Here is an 18431-nt window from a genome sequence, read left to right as displayed (position 1 = left end):
CACGCAGTTCCACATCGTGGCACAGTTGGAGCTACCTTGACTTAGTTAGTACATTGAAGTTCTTCAAGCTCACATTCTTTATTGCTCAGAAGTATAATTGTGGCCTCAAGAGACATTAGTTTCGACAGCTAAACAGCATTAAGGGTTGTTCCTGCGCCCTCAGCAGCAGGTGGAGAGCTGGTTTTACGTGGAGTAGTGTTATAATATTTATCGCGTAAATGAAAAATACAGACTGACATGTCTTCTTACTAAAGACACAATGCATCATGGACCTTGTAGACACAATGCAGCCTTCAGTGAAAATCAGGTAGCAACTGCTGGCTGCTTCTAACATTCTATTTGCTTTGCATGGATGTCGATATGCATTTATACACTGCAAACATACGGCACACAGCTCTGCACGGACAGAGGAGCAGTCGCATGCTGATATTGCTGTTGTTTGATCTCTTTAACGAAAATAGATTTACATCTAGCCGACTGTGCGGCCGTACTGTGCTTAAAGCAAGCCGAACAGTAGGCTGATTGGTGCCATCAATGCATGTGTATCGGCAAACATGTGTTCTCGCGCATCTTACACAACATTTGTGTGTATGTCTGCACTTAATACGCAAATCTATCATGTTGGTCCTTTCACCCTCATTCAATTCAGTAGGTATTTCAGATCTTTTGCCGTAGAGTACCACAGTACAGCCCCTAAAGAAAAACGCTTGTTGTGGGTGAGGACCAGCGAAAAACACCAAAAGTCGAAGCAAATGCAGCATCCACTGCGTTTCGAGTGCACTGGAATACCCACAGAAGCCTAAATTTTCTGTCTATGGCAGTTAGGCTGTGCATTTCATCTTCTCGCACTGCAGGCAAAGTGAGGACCCAGAAAGTTGAAGGCAGTGAGCACTAAGCAGCCAAATAGGGGTCAGGATTGCCCTGTTTTGCAGGCTAATGCTGGCGAGATAAAGTGTACAAGAAACGGGTGCAGGGACTTTCGCCCAAGCTTCAAAGGCGATAGTCCATAGTCGTGCGATAAAAAGGAAAACTTCCAGGAAGGAACAAAGGTAACGAGTGAAAGCTCTATCGAAACTTCGACAGTTACTCACATCCGGAAGCTCTCGAGCGTGCACTATCCCTGCAGAAGCATGCAGCTCCCTGTATCTGAACACAGAGATCTAATTGCTTCTCATCTGGAGACTTCTAGCTAGTGCTGCTTTCTCGCTAGTCCTCTGAAGGAAGCGGGAAGGAAATGCGGGAGTCTCAATCAGATTGTTGAGGCTCTCTTTCCCCGCTATTGCTATTCCCGCGTCTACTGACTTCGCGTAATGGAACATTCTTAGAATGCATGCCTTCCTTCCACGTTTTGGCAAATGCTTCCAGCTTCACATAAAAATTGTTGACCCTGTGTTAGGCTGATCCCCGTTTTAGGCACAGTCTCGACGCCGCCACCGCCGGCGAAACGTTGACCAGCACAAAGCAGTACTTTACAGAGCTAACCAAATAGAAGTCTCGCAACTTTCGGCACATTAAGAAAAGTAAATGCGGGTAAAAGCAGCGGGCGACCACTCAAAAATGCAGCAGCCGCAACTGTGCAGCTTGAACTGAGGAATCGATGATCACGGGAGGACGGGAACTACTGACTCGCCGAGTAAAAGGACCCTTAAAGTAACATTAAATATTCAATCTATATCAGATTTCCGCTAAAAACTAATCTGTAAGTTGCGAACGCCGTATTCAAGGCCTAAGTAAACCGAAGCTTGAATAACCAGCTACCTTCCTGGTTCGAGGCGTCCTGCGTCCCACTTCAGCTTCTTGCAAAGAGTCAACTCCATAAATCCACAAATTGCCAGGACACCCAATTTCGTTAACTCAGATGAAATTGAGTCAAGCTGTAAGGCGGCAAGAAGAGAAATAAACACAACCTCCAGCCCCACTCCACCCACCACAAGCCCTTAGAGCCACTTCAGCGAAAAACCAGACCAGCTCACAGCTATCTCGCGGCGTGAACTAAAAGTTATTTTTCCGACTATTGCTATTAGATACATATTTTAATGCCAAGACAAAGAGTATATAAATCCTGAGGCATACACGCGCAGCGCCAGTCGATTTCCGAAGCGGAGTCTGTGACACTATCGCGTGAAACCCGCTCAAGTTGGCTCAACTCTCCTGAAATTTAAATGAACACCCGGAAAACGTGGAAGAATAAAGAATTCCGTTATTATATAGCGGCAAAGAAGGCAACACTGGCCAATTTCCACCCCACTTCGCGGTATTGAATCTTCGGCTGTCTCAGCCACTTTTGGCCTCTCCACAGCACAGAGGGGGTCCGTCACCAGAATGGGAGGCCGAACTCCTCGCCCGAGCGAGTTGCGACTTCTTGTACTTGCTGGTGGCCCCAAAGCCTCAGGAGCAACCCCACCAAATAAACCACCGGAGTCTGCAGCTTCGCAGAAGAAGGCCAGCTGGCAGTCTTTGCAGCCGCTGGCGCTGCCGTACCCGTCTGCGCCTGAAGTTCCCGTGGACTTCTTTGTTTCTGGCGAAGTCATTTATGAAATAAACAAAAGCTGCAGAAGCGTGGGCACCTGCTCGGCGCTGCTGCCGCCGCAGCTGCTGCTGGGCGACGGCTCTTTGCTGCTGGCCACCCCCATGGACCCGCTGCTGCTGCTGCTGCCCCACCTACGGCTAACTGCTGCTGCATCTTTCCTGCCGCTGCTGGATGCTGCAGCACCCAGCAAGCTGGACGCAAACCTCCGCAGCAACCTGCAGGCCCTCGCGCAGCACCCCGCAGTGCTGCGGCGGCTGCACTGCACATGCGACCTCAGGCTGCTGAATTCTGACGCTGCTGCTGCTGAAACAGAGCCAGCCGTCGCCGACGCTGCTGCTGCTGCTGCTGCTGCTGCTGCTGCTGTGACTGCTGAGGAGGGCCGCGAGCGCCTGTCTGCTGCTCTCAGCGGCTGCTTATTTGTTCGATTTAATTCCGCAAAGACAACAGACTTTCTTCTCCGAAAACACAACAAACTAGCAAGAGCAATTTCAGCTCAGAGGGTGGCGCCCAGTGCCTTTCCTGCAGCCGCCGCGTCTGCTGTCGCCCACAGCAGCAGCAGCCCACCAGCAGCAGCAGCAGCAGCAGCAGCAGCAGACCCCAGCAGCCATTCGCTTGCGTTCTCTATCTTTTCTGCGTATCTCGTTAAGCCCTTAGCTGCTGCGCTGGAGCAGCGGCTGAAGCGGGAGGGCCTTTTGTCTGAGGGGCGTCAGTGTGGGGCCTCAGGCGCAGAGTGCAAGCAAATAAGTGCGAAGGCAAAGGCAAGCAGCAGCAACACTGCAGCAGCAGCAGCAGCAGCAGCAACAAAGGCCTCGAACTTGAAGGCTGGGACCAGACTCAAGAGAGCAGCGGGGGGCGCAGCGGCAACAGCAAATAGCAAGAAGACACAAACAGGCAAAAGACCTGCTTAGCCGGCAGAAGCGAAACACGCACACAGAGTTGCGTCTTTTTAATTTCTTTTGAATTTATTTATTTTATTATTAATTAATTTCAAACAAAGACAGCAAACTTTAGTGCGGAGCTGTTCTCATGTACACCTGAGTTTGACTTGCTTCTCCGTACATATTCTCGCAACAACGCAGCAGTGCAGCAGATCTGTGCATGCACCGGCAAGCAAGTGACTATGATAACTCATATTATAGATTTTCTGGATACAGACACATTATAGGCAAATATATATATATATATATATATACATATATATATACATATATTTGGCATGCACAGACCTAGATATGTATATACACATATTACGCATATATCAGTGTGTACAGATACGCAAAAAAATAATCAGACGCATGCACATAGAACACAGAAATTACTTAAAATATGATAGTTTAGGGCTCAGGCTTTTTTCTTGGGGGAAAATGGCTGTCTGAGGTTTAGGCAGAAGCCCAACTGCAGCTTTTTTCTTCACCTCTACCCAGAGGCGTCAAAACACTCATATGCTTGTTTGTGCGTATGTGCTTGTAAAGTCATTATGCATATATATTCATATTGTACATGAACAGCATTATATACATAAACAGCATTATATACATGAACAGTATTATATACATACACACATATATACACATGCATGTATATAATGCTGTTCATGTATATAATGCTGTACATGTATATGTATGCCTTATATATGCATGCGTGCGTATACGCGTATATCAGATGCACATGAGTTCATGAGTAATATGAAATAAATGAATTTGTAGTACATTACATATGCATGAGTACGCGAATAATCTGACATAAAATGGATTGGGAGAATGCAGATGGTCCTTTTGGACTTTGTTTGGCGTCGAAGTTCCAACGGCCTACGGGCTAAAAAGGCTCTAGCTGCTGTACCAACAAGTACAAGGCGTGTCTTCCCTCAACGAAGCAGCAGCATCTGCTAATGCTGCTGCTGCAGCTGGTGCTGCTGCAGCTGTTGCTGCTGCAGCTGGTGCTGCTGCAGCTGGTGCTGCTGCACGAGCTCCTGACAAAGGCGCACAAGGCGCGTCTGTAGAAAAGTGTCTGTGCTCATACCTCTTAATTCAAACATAAGTTGAAAGGCTCGTCAGGCGAAGCAAACAAAGTAGAGTCCTACGCTTGGGTGCCTATAACTAACATGGACAGCCATGAGGCCCCTAAACAAAAAAGGTACTTATTCCCATTGATTTTGAAAAGGAGCTGAGTCTGCAACAGCGGCAGTGAAGCGAAGATATTGAAGCGATTAAATAAGTCAACCAAAACAAACTAGAAGAACAGCACTCCCCTAAGCCTCCAGCAGGGGCCCCCAACAGCCCCATGGGCGCCTGCTTGGCTCTGCTTGGGGCCCCCCCATTGGTTGTAGTGGGTCCAGGGTCACTTGGGGCCCCCTAGGGGCCCCCCCAGGCCCGCCGGCGTCGCTCCCGGGGGCCCCGCGCCGAGGAAGTTGGGGGCCCCCTGGGTCTGCGCTAAGCCCAGGAAGCGGCCTATGCTTCTGCGCTGCGTGGCCTTGGTCTCCTGCAGGCGTTTGGCCTCATTGAATCTGCTGCCGACCCCCGGAAGGGCCCCCCCCCCGTACCTGCTGATGCTGCTGCGCACGTCGTCGGGACTCAGCGAACAGTGTTTCAAGAAGTTAATCAGCGACAGCAGCTCGCAGTCCTCCTCCGCCTCTGCGGCTGCAGCGCATTCGCAGGCGCACAGGCGCTGCAGGAGCCAGTGGGAGGCCTGGCTACCAGCAGCTGTTGCTGCTGCTGCTGCAGCAGCAGCAGCTGCAGTCACTGGCTGCTGCAGCTGCAGCAGCTGCTCGGCGGCAAGAACAAACAAGGAAACTGATAAAGAAGCAGCTGAAGGGCTCAAAAGACAAATAGATGCGAAGGGGCAAAAAGATTGGATTAAAAGGCTGACATGCAAGGACAGGCAGATAAAGAAATAGAGAGAAAGACAGTTGAGGCGCACAGGCTGCAGCAACACCATGGAACAAAGACTGGAAAACAAAAAGAAGACAAAAACAGGAAAAAAAAGAAAAGTAAGACAGAAAATGGAGAAAGAAAGGAAGACACGGAAAGGAAAATAAGCAAAAAGGAAAGAGGAAGGAAAAGAAGGGAAGGAGGGACGGACGGCAAGGAAAGGGAAACAAAGAAAGCGAAACACAGAAGGAAAAGAAGGGCAGAAAGCAAAGAAATGGAGCGAAGGAGGGAAGGAAAGCAAGAAGAGAAAATTGTGGAGGAGAGAAATAAAGCGGAGAGGAGAAAGAAGGCAAGAAAAGGAACGAAGAAAAGGCACGAAAGCAGGAGAATGAAAGCAAGAAAAGACGCAAAGAAAGGAAGCAAAGAAACAAAGAAAGGAAGCAAAAAGCGGAAGGAATGCAACAGAAGAAGCAGAGAAAAGGACAAAACGAAAGAAAGAAAGGAAGCAAGAGGGGAGCCACACCCGTGCCCTCGAAAGGCGTCACTTTGATGAAATTCGGAAGAAACTTCTCCTCAAGGCCTTCTTCAGTACAAGACACATAAACAAGCCGGTCCAGGCGCCGGCCCAGCCTGCTCAGGTCCTGCAAGCAGCAGCAAACGCGCAGCAGCAGCGCAACAGCTCAGCTGCCGCAAACAGCAGCAGCAGCAGCAGCAGCAGCAGCAGCAGCGAGGCTCCGCAGCGCCGCTTTGAATGAGTTGAATTCTGAAGTTCAGTTTAGCTGGTGCCGCAGTTCTGACTCCAAAAGGGTGCAAAAGTAGAATTGTGCAAAGTTGAATTAGTGTTGAATTCTGGATTTTCGCTAAGTCTGTGTCGCAGTTCTGGCTCCAAAAAAGTGAAATGCTTGAGTTAGCGTTGAATTTCAATCAAGCATTTGTCGAATTCCTGGCTTTCAATGAGTGAAAAACTTGAATAGTGTTGATTTTCAGTTGAGTTGGAGTCGAATTTCTGGTTTTAAACAGTGAAAAACTTGAATTAGTGTTGAATTCAGAAGTATCATTAAGTTTGTGTCGCATATCTGGCTCTAAAAGAGTGAAAAAGTGGACTTATACTGCAGTTGAATAGTGTTGAATTCGGAGATATCGTTAACTTTGTGTCGCATTGCTGGCTGTCAAAGAGTTAAGAAATTGGATGGTGTTGAGTAAGTGAGACTTGCGTCGTCTTCCGGGCTTTAAAAGAGTGAAAAGCTGGAACTTGTGTTGAATCCATGTTGAATTTGAATGCAGTTATTGAGTTTCAGTGGACTTTCTGTCGCCTTTCCACTTGGAAAGAGTGAAAATCTAGAATTAGTGTTGAATCCATGTTGAACTGAGACACGTTGTTGAACTTCAGTGGATTTCGTGTGGCTTTTCTTTTATTAAAAGCTAAAGGGAGAACTCCTGTTGAATATGAGTAAAGAAGTTGAATTTCAGTGGAACTTGTGTGGCCCTTCTTCTTTCTTTAAGGGAGAACTCGTGCAGAAATTGCGCCATCTTATTGATTTCGCGTGGATTTTGCGTGGCTTTTTTTTTAAAAAGCCACAGGAGAATCTGTGGAGAACATCCGCGAATTAGTCGAACTAAGTGGCCTTTGGGGGCTTTTCTTTTTTGAAAATGAAGGAGAACTTGTGCACTGTTGAAGACCCTGACTCGCCTTCACGCGGCGGCCGGGCCTGCGACTCATCGTGTCCGCACTGAGACAAGCCGTCACCGGCAGCCCCCACTGCTGCAGCGCCATTTGCACTGCCGGGGGTTCGTCTGAACTCCAGACGAGGACTTCGAAGAAGTGGGACAAGTCGGCCACGAGGCGTTCGCTGTGCGGCCGTTTCTTCAGCTTGTAGCCCCCAGCCCGCTATGCACAGCAAACGCAACTGAAGCAGTCTTTGGTGTTTTTTGTTCTCTTTTATTTTAGTTTTTGTTTTATTTTAGTTTTCTCGTTTTGTTTAATCCTAGTCTTCGTATTCTGCACGAAAAATGCACTTCAGAGAAGCCCCCCTATACGCCCACAGGCCAAAACGCCCATAACTGCTCACTAGCCGCAGCTACCGGGGAAGCTGGATGAACAACTTATTCAGCAATTAATTAATTAATTAATTAATTAATTAATTAATTAATTAATTAATTTATTATTTATTTAATTGTTTATTATGGCATGTTAGCGCCAGCAAGACCGACAGAACGACGAAAGCCAGACACGCAGCGGGATCTATACGGCCCGCAGCAGCAGCAGCAGCAGCAGCAGCAGCAGCAGGAGGCCCCACATCGTGCCCGATCTTCGCGAGCACTCCGTCGAAGTCCAAGACGAGGGTCGGGAGGTTTTCGGGATAATTAAGTTCTTTTAAATCTGGCAGCAGCGGCTCGGGGTCTTCGGGAAAGGCTCCGCACACCACCTGCGGTGTACGTACACCCCAGCTCTGCTGCAGCAGCTCACCGCCACTTTTCCAAAAGCAAAATCACTTCTTAAGCAGCTCCGAAAGTGGCACAAACAGCTACTGCGGTGCCTGCCTAGCTAGCTAGCTAGCCAGCTAGCGAGCTAGCCATCTATCTAGCCCTCCAGCAAGTCAGTTAGCCAGCTGCCTGGCCAGCTAGCTAGCTCGCTGGCCAGCCAGCTAACTGGCTAGCCGGCCAGCTGGCCAGCTAGCCAACCAGCTAACTAACTAGCCAGCTAGCTAGCTACCTAGCTGCCCAGTTACCTAGCTAGCTAGCTGGCTAGCTAGCTAGCTACCTAGCTAGCTACCTAGCCAGCTAGCTAGCTAGCTAGCTACCTAGCTAGCTAGCCACGTTGGCTGTGCGTACATCTTCTACGGCGTTTTGAACCTGCTGAGCCGTTTTGGTCATTTGGGCGTCCGCCGCTTGCCACATTTCCTTCAAGAACTCTGCAGCCACAAACCCTAAACCCTAAACCCTAAACCCTAAACCCTAAGGCTTGGCTGCAAAACCCTAAACCCTAAACCCTAACTTGCCTGTAAAACTCAAGCTGTGCTGCTTCATGTAAGCTGCCACCCAAAGGGCCCCACTGAGGGCCCCCGCGCCCCAAAGAAGGGCCCCCAAAGAAAAGCCTTTGTGTGGGGGTTTGCTGTGGGGCCCCGCATTCTGCTGCTCGCTGTCTGCATCTGCTGCTGCTGCTGCTGCTGCTGTTCCTGCTGCTGCTGCACTTCCTGTTGCTGCTGCTGCTGCTGCTGCGTCGGCTTCTGACGACTGCTTCAGCTGCTGCCGCTCAGCCCCTGTGGTCACGCGCAGCAGCTCCTCTGCTGCTGCGTTTCCCGAAGCAGCAAGGGCTCCTGTGTGTCTTGCTGCTGCTGCTGCACCTGCTGCTTGTCCAGCTGCAGCAACAGCAAGCGGCACTGCTGCTGCGCTCGCGAAGCCACGAGCTGCTGCTGAAGCTCCGCGAAAAAGGCCGCTGCTATGGGCCTGAAGGACCCCACGGGGGCCCCCACGTGCAGCAGCAGCAGCAGCAGCAGCAGCAGCAGCAGCAGCTGGTGAGGCAACACCAACTTGTCTACATGCAGTCCCGAGCTGTAGAGCCCCGACAGCAGCACTGATCCTCTTACGCGGTATCTGTGCTGCATGCCGCTGCTGCTGCAGCTGCAGCTGAGCCAGCTGCTGCAGCGGCTGCTGCTGCAGCAACCGGGCAGCAGCAGCAGCAGCAGCAACAGTAACGCAGCCGCTGCGCCTGCATGCGCCCGGGGCACCGCTGCAGTGCATGTTGGCAACAGCAAAAGCAACTTGAAGTGTCTGCTGAGGTTTCGATGCGAGTTAAGCCATGCTGCTGCTTGTGGGGTCGTTTGCAGCGCTGCTGCAGCTGCAGCAGCAGCAGGAGCAGCAAGAGCAGCGCCGGCGGCAGCTGAGTCCCTTAAACTCGAAACCAATGCAACTATTTTCTTAAACTGAATTAAATTCAGACTAAGTTGTAGTCCAGATAGCTATTTAAGGATCAAGAACTTGGTTTGGGGCTGGGGGCCCCAGCACCAGCAGCCCCGCTGCGGGGCTGCGGCGGGGCTGCTGCGCTCTCAGTGCTCCGTTTTGCCGAATTAAATAAATTTAAAAAGTGTAATTAACTAAAATTTAACAAATTAATCAAAAAAAAGGAAAAAAATCATCTTTTGCAATAAAATCAGAGCCAGAAGCAGCAGCAAGACTTCACGGCCTCACCCCCAGCTGTTCCGCGACGCCCAGTGTACAGACACCAGGAGAACTTCGCGCATGTAACTCAGTGCAACTCTAGTGTTCAATCCGATCTAATTAATATAATTAATAAATTAAAGTTGAATTAATTTTAAAATAGGCATAAATACAATTAAATGTCTGCTGCTGCGCCCCGCTAATTCCCCCGGCCGCTGGAGCCCAAAGGCTGCACAGTTATCTGAGGTGTCTGTACACCCCGCGTGTTTCCGCAGCACCCCTTCTGCGCCCTACGGACTTAATTTGCATTAAATGCGATTATTTAACAAACAATTAGTTGTTTTTATTTATTTTTAAACGACGGAATTGCCCAAAAGGCTTCCCTCTGGAGGTAAACATAAAAAGCCACAGATACATTGCGAAGCCGGGCTGCTGTGCATGCTCTGCACTTGCTGCCGCTGCTGCTGCTGCTGCTACTGCTGCTGAATTGCTGCTGTTGCAGCTGGCGCAGCAACAGCTGGCGCTGAAGCAGCAACAGCAGCAGCCGCAGCAGCAGCTTGCTGCTCCTCCTCCTCCACGGCCCCGCCCAGCTGTCTATACACCCCGGGCTGCACAACTTGCGACAGCAGCAACGCCTCGCCTTCCTGCTGCAGCGGCGCCTTTTGCTGCTCCCCCTCAGCGCAGGCCTTGGGGGCCCCAGCAGCAGCCTGAAGGGCCCCTGGGGGGCCCCCCAAGGGGCCCCCCAACAGCTCCTTGGGAGCATCTAGGGGGCCCCCCGCGGCCTGGGGAGCAGTAGCAAACTGCCACATGTTTAATTGGAAGTCGTAGAGCTGGCCCACGCGGCGCACTACTGCGGCACACAAACCCTAACCCTAAACCCTAAACCCTAAACCCTAAACCCTAAACCCTAAACCCTCGCTGCCCGTAGCACGGCGCTAAGACGGAGGCAAAGCCTACGGGCAAAGCCGCGGGCTGCTAGCCAGCTGGAGAGCCCGCAAAGCAGCAAAGAAGAAACAAAAATGAATTGAAAATAAAAATAAAAATAAAGTGAAGAACCCACGCAGCTCCAAAGGCTTGTCCAGCACCTTGCGGTGTACAGACAGCTCCTGCACCAGCATGCGCTTCGCCAGCAGAAAATAAATTGGAGGCAAATTGGCGCTTTCGCAGAATGCCAGTTCCTAAAAGCAAAAAAATAATAAATAAAATAAAATAAATAAATAATGACAAATAAATTCGCAAATAATGAACAATAAACACAAACTCAAACAGCCCACCCATCAGCTCCTGCAGCGGAGCTGTACGTACACCCCAAATGCACAGCTGCTGCTTTTCTTGCTGCTCATTCATGCCCTCACTTTTTATTTATTTGCACAAAAGTGTCAAAAGGATTTATATTTTTGGACAAAATACAAATTTCGCACTATTCTTGTTAATTTATACTTGCAAAAGTATGTGGATTTGCGCGTATGGGCAGCAGCAGCAGCAGCAGCAGCAGCACATTGAGGGAGCCCGTGGCGCCTGCTGCAGCAGCAGCAGGTGCTGCTGCTGCTGCTGCTGCCAACATACATATACATTATGGCAGCTAGAAACACAAATACTTGGAAACGCATGCATGCGTGCATGCGTGCATGCATGCATGCATGCATGCGTGCATGCATGCGTGCATGCATGCATGCGTGCATGCATGCATGCATGCGTGCATGCATGCGCTGCAGCAAACGCCAAATAGAGGCCAAGCCCACCTCTGGCTTGAGCAGTTTTGCCCCGGGGAAGTTTCTTATGGATGTTAAGGGAGCAGTTCCTTGGGGGCCCCCTGGTGTTGCTGCTGCTGCTGCTGCTGCAGCAGCAGCAGCAACACCGGCGCCCCTTTGCCCGGCGCGTCCCTTGGCCGTGCTGGCTGCCTGGGTCTTGGCTGCTGCGCCTGCTGCTGCTGCTGCTGTTGCTGCTGCTGCTGCTGCTGCGTGCACCGACCCTGGAGCAGCAGCAGCAAGACACAAGTCTGGGGCGCGCAGCCGCAGCTGCTCTCTCCAGGCCTTTTCCTTTTCATAAACCTGCAGCAAAAAATTAAATTAAAAAAGATTTAAAACTTCAGAAGATGGCAGCTGCTGCTTCTAACTTCCCATTAATAAATGCAACAAGAAGAATAAGCATTTCAACTAGCTGCAGCAAGATGTAGCTTGCTGCAGCTAGTTGAAGCTGCAGCAAGCTGCAGCAAGCTGCAGCTTGCTGCAGCTTGCTGCAGCTTGCTGCAGCCCAATCAGCAGCAGCAAGCTGCTGCTGATTGGGAATTGACTGAAGTTTGAAAAAGTACAAAAGGAGCAAATAAAAGAATAAAAAGAATGTCATTTAAAAAGGAACAAATGTTGAAAACATTGAAGCAAGCTGCAACAAAAGTGGCAACAAGCTGCAATAAGAGTGGCAGCAAACTGCAGCAAAAGCGGTAAAACAAGCAGCAGCAGCAGCAGCAAAAGTGGCGGCAAACTGCAGCAAAAGCGGCAAAACAAGCAGCAGCAGCAGCAGCAAAAATGGCCGCAAACTGCAGCAAAAACGGCAAAACAAGCAGCAGCAGCAGCAGCAGCAAAAGTGGCGGCAAACTGCAGCAAAAGCGGGCAAAACAAGCAGCAGCAGCAGCAGCAGCAGCAGCAGCAGCAGCAGCAGCAGCAAAAGTGGCAGCTCGCCTCCACGTCCCCCGCTGTCTTCAGCCCCAAACTCCGCCACTCCTGCAGCAGCGCCAGCCGCTGCCGCAGCCGCCGCTCTTCGATCAGCAGCTGCACCAGCCGCTCCTGCTGCTCGTCGGCCTGGAACCGAGCCAGCGGCCTGCAGCAGCAGCAGCAGCAGCAGCAGCAGCAGCAGCAGCAGCGGCAGCAGCAGCAGCAGCAGTAGTGGGGGCTGTAAGGGTGGCAGGAGCTTTGGATCGCGAGAAGCTCTCCAGTTGCATGCAGCACTCCCCGGAGCAGCACTTCGGGGCTGGCAGGCACTGGCGCTGGGACTGCTGCTGCTGCTGCTGCTGCTGCTGCTGCTGCGTCTACTGCTGCTGCTGCTGCTGCAGGCCATACTTGAAAAGATTGTGAAGGTCTCTTTCCTCTTTTGTTCGCCTCTTGTCCCGCAGATGAATTGACTTCACATCCAGCAGACCCCTAAGTGCAGCAGCAGCAGCAGCAGCAGCAGCGAGAGCAGTAGCAGCAGCAGCAAGAGCAGAAGGAGCAATAGCAGCAGCGGCACCAGTAGCAACAACAGCAGCAGGAGCAGCAAGAAGCAGCAGCAACAGCAGCAGCTGCAGCACAGTCCTTTCAGGCGGCTACAAGCCTGCACCCCAGAGCGGCGCCGCTCTCCCGAGGGTTTAGGGTTTAGGGTTTCTCTCCCGAGGGTTTAGGGTTTAGGGTTTAGGGTTTACCTGCTGATAATGGTGTTTTTTCTGTAAATTCTTTCATCTAATTTTGAATTATAAATTTCAACAATTTGCAACTTCAGCTGGCGCTCCTGCACAGGCTCGCCGTCTGTACACCCCAGCGCATGCAGCGAGTTCAACTCTTCTTTGTTTTTATTTTTCATTTTTTATTTTTAATTTATTTTTTATTTATTATTTCTTTTCCACTTTTAACCCTTCCGCCGCTGCGCGGGCTGGCTAGCTGCTGCTCGCCACCTGGCTTGGCTAGCTGGGGGTGGCTAGTTGGGTTTGGCTAGCTAGTCTTGGCCCGCTAAGTTCCGCTAGCTGCTGCTGCCTAGCTGCTGCTGGCTAGCTGCTGCTGGCTAGCTAGCTGCTGCTGACTGGCTGCAGTTATCCTGCTGCAGCTAGCCAGCAGCAGCTCGCCAGCCGCAGCTAGCTAGCTGCAGCTCGCTAGCTTCAGCTAGCTGCAGCTAGCTGGAGCAAACCAGCTGTAGCTAGCTAGCTACAACTAGCTACCTAGCCGTAGCTAGCCAGCTGAAGCTAGCTAGCTACAGCTAGATACCTAGCTGTAGCTAGCTAGCTACAGCTAGCTACCTAGCTGTAGCTAGCTAGCCGTAGCTAGCTAGCTGTAGCTAGCTAGCTGTGGCTAGCTAGCTGTAGCTAGCTAGCTGTGGCTAGCTAGCTGTAGCTAGCTAGCTGTAGCTGGCTAGCTGTAGCTAGCTAGCTGTGGCTAGCTAGCTAGCTAGCTAGCTGGTGCGTGTTGCGGGACCTTTGAACTCCATGTCTGCGAGGATGAGTTCGGCGTCGTTGTCGAACTCGACGTCGAAGTCGCCGCGCAGCGGCCAATAGCCCACAATGGAGTGCGAGGGTTTTGCTGCTGGCCGCGGCAGTGCAGCAGGAGTGGCAGCAGCAGCAGCACACTCTGCGCAGCAGCAGCAGCAGCAGCAGCAGCAGCAGCAGCAAGGGGGGGCCCATGGGCGCAGCAGCGGCCGCAGCAAGCGAAGGCACGGGCGAAGCGGGAAGCAGAAACAGCAAACGACCAGTGCAGCAGCAGCAGCAGCATGAGTTGAACAGCAGCAGCAGCAGCACGAATTGGACAGCAGCAGCAGCAGCATGAATTCAACAGCAGCAGCAGCAGCATGAAATGAACAGCAGCAGCAGCAGCAGCATGAAATGAACAGCAGCAGCAGCAGCAGCAGCAGCAGAGAAGCCCGTTCACTGAATTAGAAGCAACTGGCACTTCCAATGTAAAACAAAACAAACAAAGTACAAATAAATAAAACAATTTAATAAATGAATTAATTTAATAAATGAATTAATTTAATAAATGAATTAATTTAATAAATGAATTAATTTAATAAACAAATAAGGTTAATAAATAAATAAATTTGATAAATAAATTAATTGAACAGCAAAGCTCAAGAGCAGCAAAGAGCCACGCGAGCAGCAACGAAAATAAGAAGCAATTAAATAAAACATTTTAAACAAAACAACCAAATAAATAAATAAATAAATAATTAAATAAACAATTAAATAAATAATTAAATAATTAATTAAAAAAATAATTAAACAATTAAATCATTAATTTAATTAAATTAGAACGAACGAATAAGCGGGAAAAGAAGGGAAAGGCGCAGGACCTGCTTCTGCCTCGGGCAGCTGGCTGCTGCTGCTGCTGCTGCTGCTGCTGCTGCTGCTGCTGCTGCTGCTGCTGCTGCTGCTGCGGGCCCGCTGCTGGCGCTCGAGCGCCTCTGCAGCAGACAAGGCCTTGCCTTCTTTGTTTTTAATTAGCTGCGACAAATCCGGCAAAGGAGCAGCAGCAGAATTTAAATAAAAATTAAAATAATGTTTTTCGCAACTCTCCGCGGTCTTCGGCTCCAGAGAAACTTGAGATATCAACTCCGCCACCTCCTGCAGCCGCACAAACCCACACAGCTAGCTAGCTAGCTAGCTAGCTAGCTAAACAACTAGCCAGCTAGCTAGCTAGCTAGCTAGCTAACTCGCTGGCTAGCTACCTAAATAAGTAGCCAGCTAGCTAGCTAGCTCGCTAGCTCGCTGGCCAGCTCGCTGGCTAGCTACCTAAGTAACTAGCTAGCTAGCTAGCTAGCTAGCTAGCTAGCTAGCTAGCTAAATGACAAGCCAGCTAGCTAGATAGCTAGATAGCCAGCTAGCCAGATAAATAAGTGGCTAGCTAGCCAGCTAGCTAGATAGATGGATGCATAATTGGCTGGCCAGCTAGCTGGCTAAATAGCTAGCCAGCTAGCCAGCTAGCTAGCTAAATAGCTGGCCGCCAGCCAGCTAAATAACTAGCTGGCTGGCTAGCTACTTAGCTAGCAGGCTAGCTAGCTATGGAACTGGCTAGCTGGCCGGCTAAATCAGACAGCAGCAGCACAAGGCGCCGCAGCAGCAAAAGGAGCAGCAGCAGCAGCAAAGGGGAAAAAGCAGCAAAACGAACACCAGCAGCACCAGCAGCAAAGAGGCAAACACAGCGAAATGAACCCCAGCAGCAGCAGCAGCAGCAGCAGCAGCAGCAGCAGCAGCAGCAGCAGCAGCAGCAGCGGACTGCCCAGTTTCCGAAGCCGTATTTGCCGACGCCCTCGATGAGCAGCAGCTCTTCTTCGGCAGTCCAGTCGAGGCTGAAGAGGGGGAAAGTGTTGCGGCCGACGGGGATGTAGGCGTGGGAGTTTTCGTGCTGCTGCTGCTTGCTGCTGCTGCTGCTGCTGCTGCTGCTGCTGCTGCTGCTGCTGCGGCCGCTGCAGAAGCAAGACAGACACAAGTCGAAGTCGAAGCACTCCGCACACTTTATGCGAAAAGCCCCGCTGATGTCTTTGCCGCAAACGTCGCAGTGGTACTGCGCATGCAGCGAGAGCAGCGAGCCGAGGGCCCCCACGGCCAGCCCCGACAGCTGCTGCTGCTGCTGCTGCTGCTGCTGCTGCTGCTGCTGCTGCTGCTGCTGCTGCTGCTGGGGGGGCGGCGGCGAGGGGCAGCAGCTCTCCGCAGGCGCCACGGACGTCGCGCACGCGTCCGCCACGCGCAGCCGCTTCGGGCTGCAGCAACACACACACGCCCCACGAAGCTGCTGCTGCTGCTGCTGCTGCTGCTGCTGCTGCTGCTGCAGGTGGGACTGGGCTGCAGCAGCAGCTCGCGGGGCGGAGAGGCAGCAGCAGCGGCAGCGAGCTCACTTCCTGTCTTCTGCAGCCCGCTGCATCTTGGCAGCAGCAAGAACGGACTTGGGGAGGAAGGAGAGCCAGCTGCAGCAAAGGCGGATCCTAGTTGGCTGTGCGCATTATTTGAAGCAGCAAATGCAAAAGAAAAGATATTAGCTGCTTCTCATCATCAGCAGCAGCAGCAAAAAGCAAAAAAGAACTCCAAAAAGCCTCGAGCCCGCCCCCTCCCCGCCGCTGCAGCAAAACGGAACTTTAAGTCCAAAGTGAGCAGCAACGGGAAGCTGCGGTGTCTGCGCGTCGCGCGGCCGCCGCCGGGTGTACGTACACCCCAAGTGCAGCAAAGCGAGATATCTTTTAAAGTCAATTCATTTCATTTCTTCCAAACAAAATTCGAAAATCAAATCCGGAAGTTCGCGGCGCCTGCATGTGCGCAGCCGGGGCTTCGGCCAGCCGCCGAAGCAGCCGTTTGAGTTAACTGGCGGATAAAAAAGAAATAAATTTAAAATTAAACTTTATTTTCCTTTTAATGCGATCCCTAGTGTATGTACAGGTCCACTTTGTGTCTTCTTCGCCTCCTTCCAGAAGAGCTCGTGTGGAGCAGCTGCAGCGCCGCTGCTGCTGCTGTCTGCGTGGCTTCTTGCGCAGTTCAGTGGAGTTGTTCATTTTAATTCTTCAAATTAATTATTTAATTCCAATTTATTTCTTTTTAAGTTTATAAACGAGTTTATAACGAAGGGCTGGGTGCTCCGGCTCTGCCCCCGCTAGCAGCAAACAGACCCAGCTGCTGCCTCACAAGACGCAGCAGCTTAGGAGAGGCTTTACCTTGAGGGGGCCCACAGGGGCCCCTAGGCTCCCGGGGGCCTCCAGGGGCCCCCGGGGGCCCCCGGGGGGCCCCTGGGGGCCCCTTTGGGGCCCTTAGGGCCTCTCAGGGCCTCTTGAGGGCCCCGGGGTACCCTGGGGCCCCCAGGGGCCCCCGGACTGGGGGCCCCTGGGGGCCCCTCCTACTAGCTGCTGGGCTTTAATATGCTTGGGGGCCTTTGCATGCCATTTGGAAATTTTGTAGCATTTTAAGAAAGTGCTTTATGGCTAGCTAGCCATTAGAGGGCCCCGTGGCTAGCTAGCCATCTAAGGGCCATGTCAGTGACTAGCCACTGCAGGGCCACTTGGCTAGCTAGCCAGCAAAGGGCTTCGCGCGGTGGAGCCATTTCTGCCACAGCTAGCTAGCCACTGCGGGCAGCTAGCTAGCCACTGCGGGCAGCTAGCTAGCCACTCGGGGCAGCTGGCTAGCCACTTAATTGCCCTATAGGTGGCTAGCCATTAAATGGCCCCACAACTAGCTAGCCATTAGAGGGCCCCATAGCTAGCTAGCCACTAAATGGCCCTACAGCTAGCTAGCCATCGGGGGGCCCTGTAGCTGGCTAGCTAGCCATTAGAGGGCCATACGACTAGCTAGCCATCGGGGGCCCTACAGCTAGCTAGCTGCCGGAAGGCCCCACAGCTGGGGTCAAGGCCTCTTTTGCCCACAGCAGCAGCTACAGCAGCAGCAGCAGCAGCAGCAGCTGCTGCTGCTGCTGCTGCAACAGCAAACTTGCTCATGCACTTAAGAAGGGCTGCATGCAAATGCACATTTAGGGCTTTTGCTGCAGCAAGCTGAGCAGCAGCACCTCTGAGGAAGCCTTGCACTCCCTGCAGCCCCCTGCAGCAGCAGCAGCAGCAGCAGCAAAAGCGCCAGCAGCAGCAGCAGTAGCAGCAGCAGAGGCAGCGGCATCAGTGCTAAGCTGTAGGTAGACGGCTACCTATGGTTCCAGCTAACTGCACTAGCTAGCTGCAGCTAGCTGTAGCTAGCTGTAGCTAGCTACAGCTAACCAGCCTTTAGTGGCCCGCTTTAAGTGCTTTTTCCTTCGAACTTTTGCCCTTTTTAAGCTTCTGCTTCTCAGTTTATTTTTAATTTGCTTTTGCTGCTGCTGCAGCAGCAGCAGCAGCAGCAGCAGCAGCAGCAACTTTTGGGGCTCTCTGCTGCGCCGGCAGGGGCCGAAGCCGCTGCCCTTTTAGAGCCACCCCTTAGTGCCTCTTGGCAACACCACCAGCAGCAATAGCTGCTGCTGCTGCTGCTGCTGGCCATAGTGCTTTTTAGCAGCAGCAGCAGCAGCAGCAGCCGCTGCTGCTCCTGCTGCTGCTGCTGCTGCAGCAAAGCCTGTTCTTCTTTGACACTTCGTGCTTTCAGCTGACGAAGGCGTTGGGGCTGAGGAAGCCTTTTGGAGCAGCCTTGCTGCAGCACGCAGCAGCCCTGCCTAGCAGCAGCAGCAGCAGCAGCAGCAGTG

The 18431-nt window shown here is 51.7% G+C and overlaps 3 protein-coding genes across 3 annotated transcripts; 1 reads left to right on the top strand and 2 right to left on the bottom strand.

Annotated features, from left to right (window-relative positions):
- Nucleotides 1–2322: 2322 nt before the first annotated feature.
- ENH_00085970 (hypothetical protein, conserved) lies at nt 2323–3438 on the top strand (the record flags this gene model as incomplete). The annotated part of the gene is made up of 1 exon (XM_013577854.1): nt 2323–3438. One exon carries the CDS (start codon nt 2323–2325, stop codon nt 3436–3438), a length of 1116 nt encoding a protein of 371 aa, XP_013433308.1.
- Nucleotides 3439–4867: 1429 nt separating this feature from the next.
- On the bottom strand, nt 4868–9138 carry ENH_00085960 (hypothetical protein, conserved; the record flags this gene model as incomplete). Its single annotated transcript, XM_013577853.1, has 5 exons — nt 4868–5166; nt 5921–6038; nt 7695–7823; nt 8230–8309; nt 8406–9138. The coding sequence occupies 5 exons, from the start codon at nt 9136–9138 to the stop codon at nt 4868–4870; spliced, it is 1359 nt and encodes a 452-aa protein (XP_013433307.1).
- Nucleotides 9139–10028: 890 nt separating this feature from the next.
- ENH_00085950 (transcriptional co-activator ADA2-A, putative) lies at nt 10029–10673 on the bottom strand (the record flags this gene model as incomplete). Its single annotated transcript, XM_013577852.1, has 2 exons — nt 10029–10405; nt 10616–10673. The coding sequence occupies 2 exons, from the start codon at nt 10671–10673 to the stop codon at nt 10029–10031; spliced, it is 435 nt and encodes a 144-aa protein (XP_013433306.1).
- Between the last annotated feature and the right edge of the window lie 7758 nt (nt 10674–18431).

This window comes from Eimeria necatrix, genomic scaffold, assembly GCF_000499385.1.
Source record: "Eimeria necatrix Houghton genomic scaffold, Enh_scaff9, whole genome shotgun sequence".
Classification (NCBI taxonomy): Eukaryota; Apicomplexa; class Conoidasida; order Eucoccidiorida; family Eimeriidae; genus Eimeria; species Eimeria necatrix.
The sequence above is the reverse complement of the archived record's forward strand: the minus strand, read 5'-3'. Positions and strand labels throughout refer to the sequence as shown.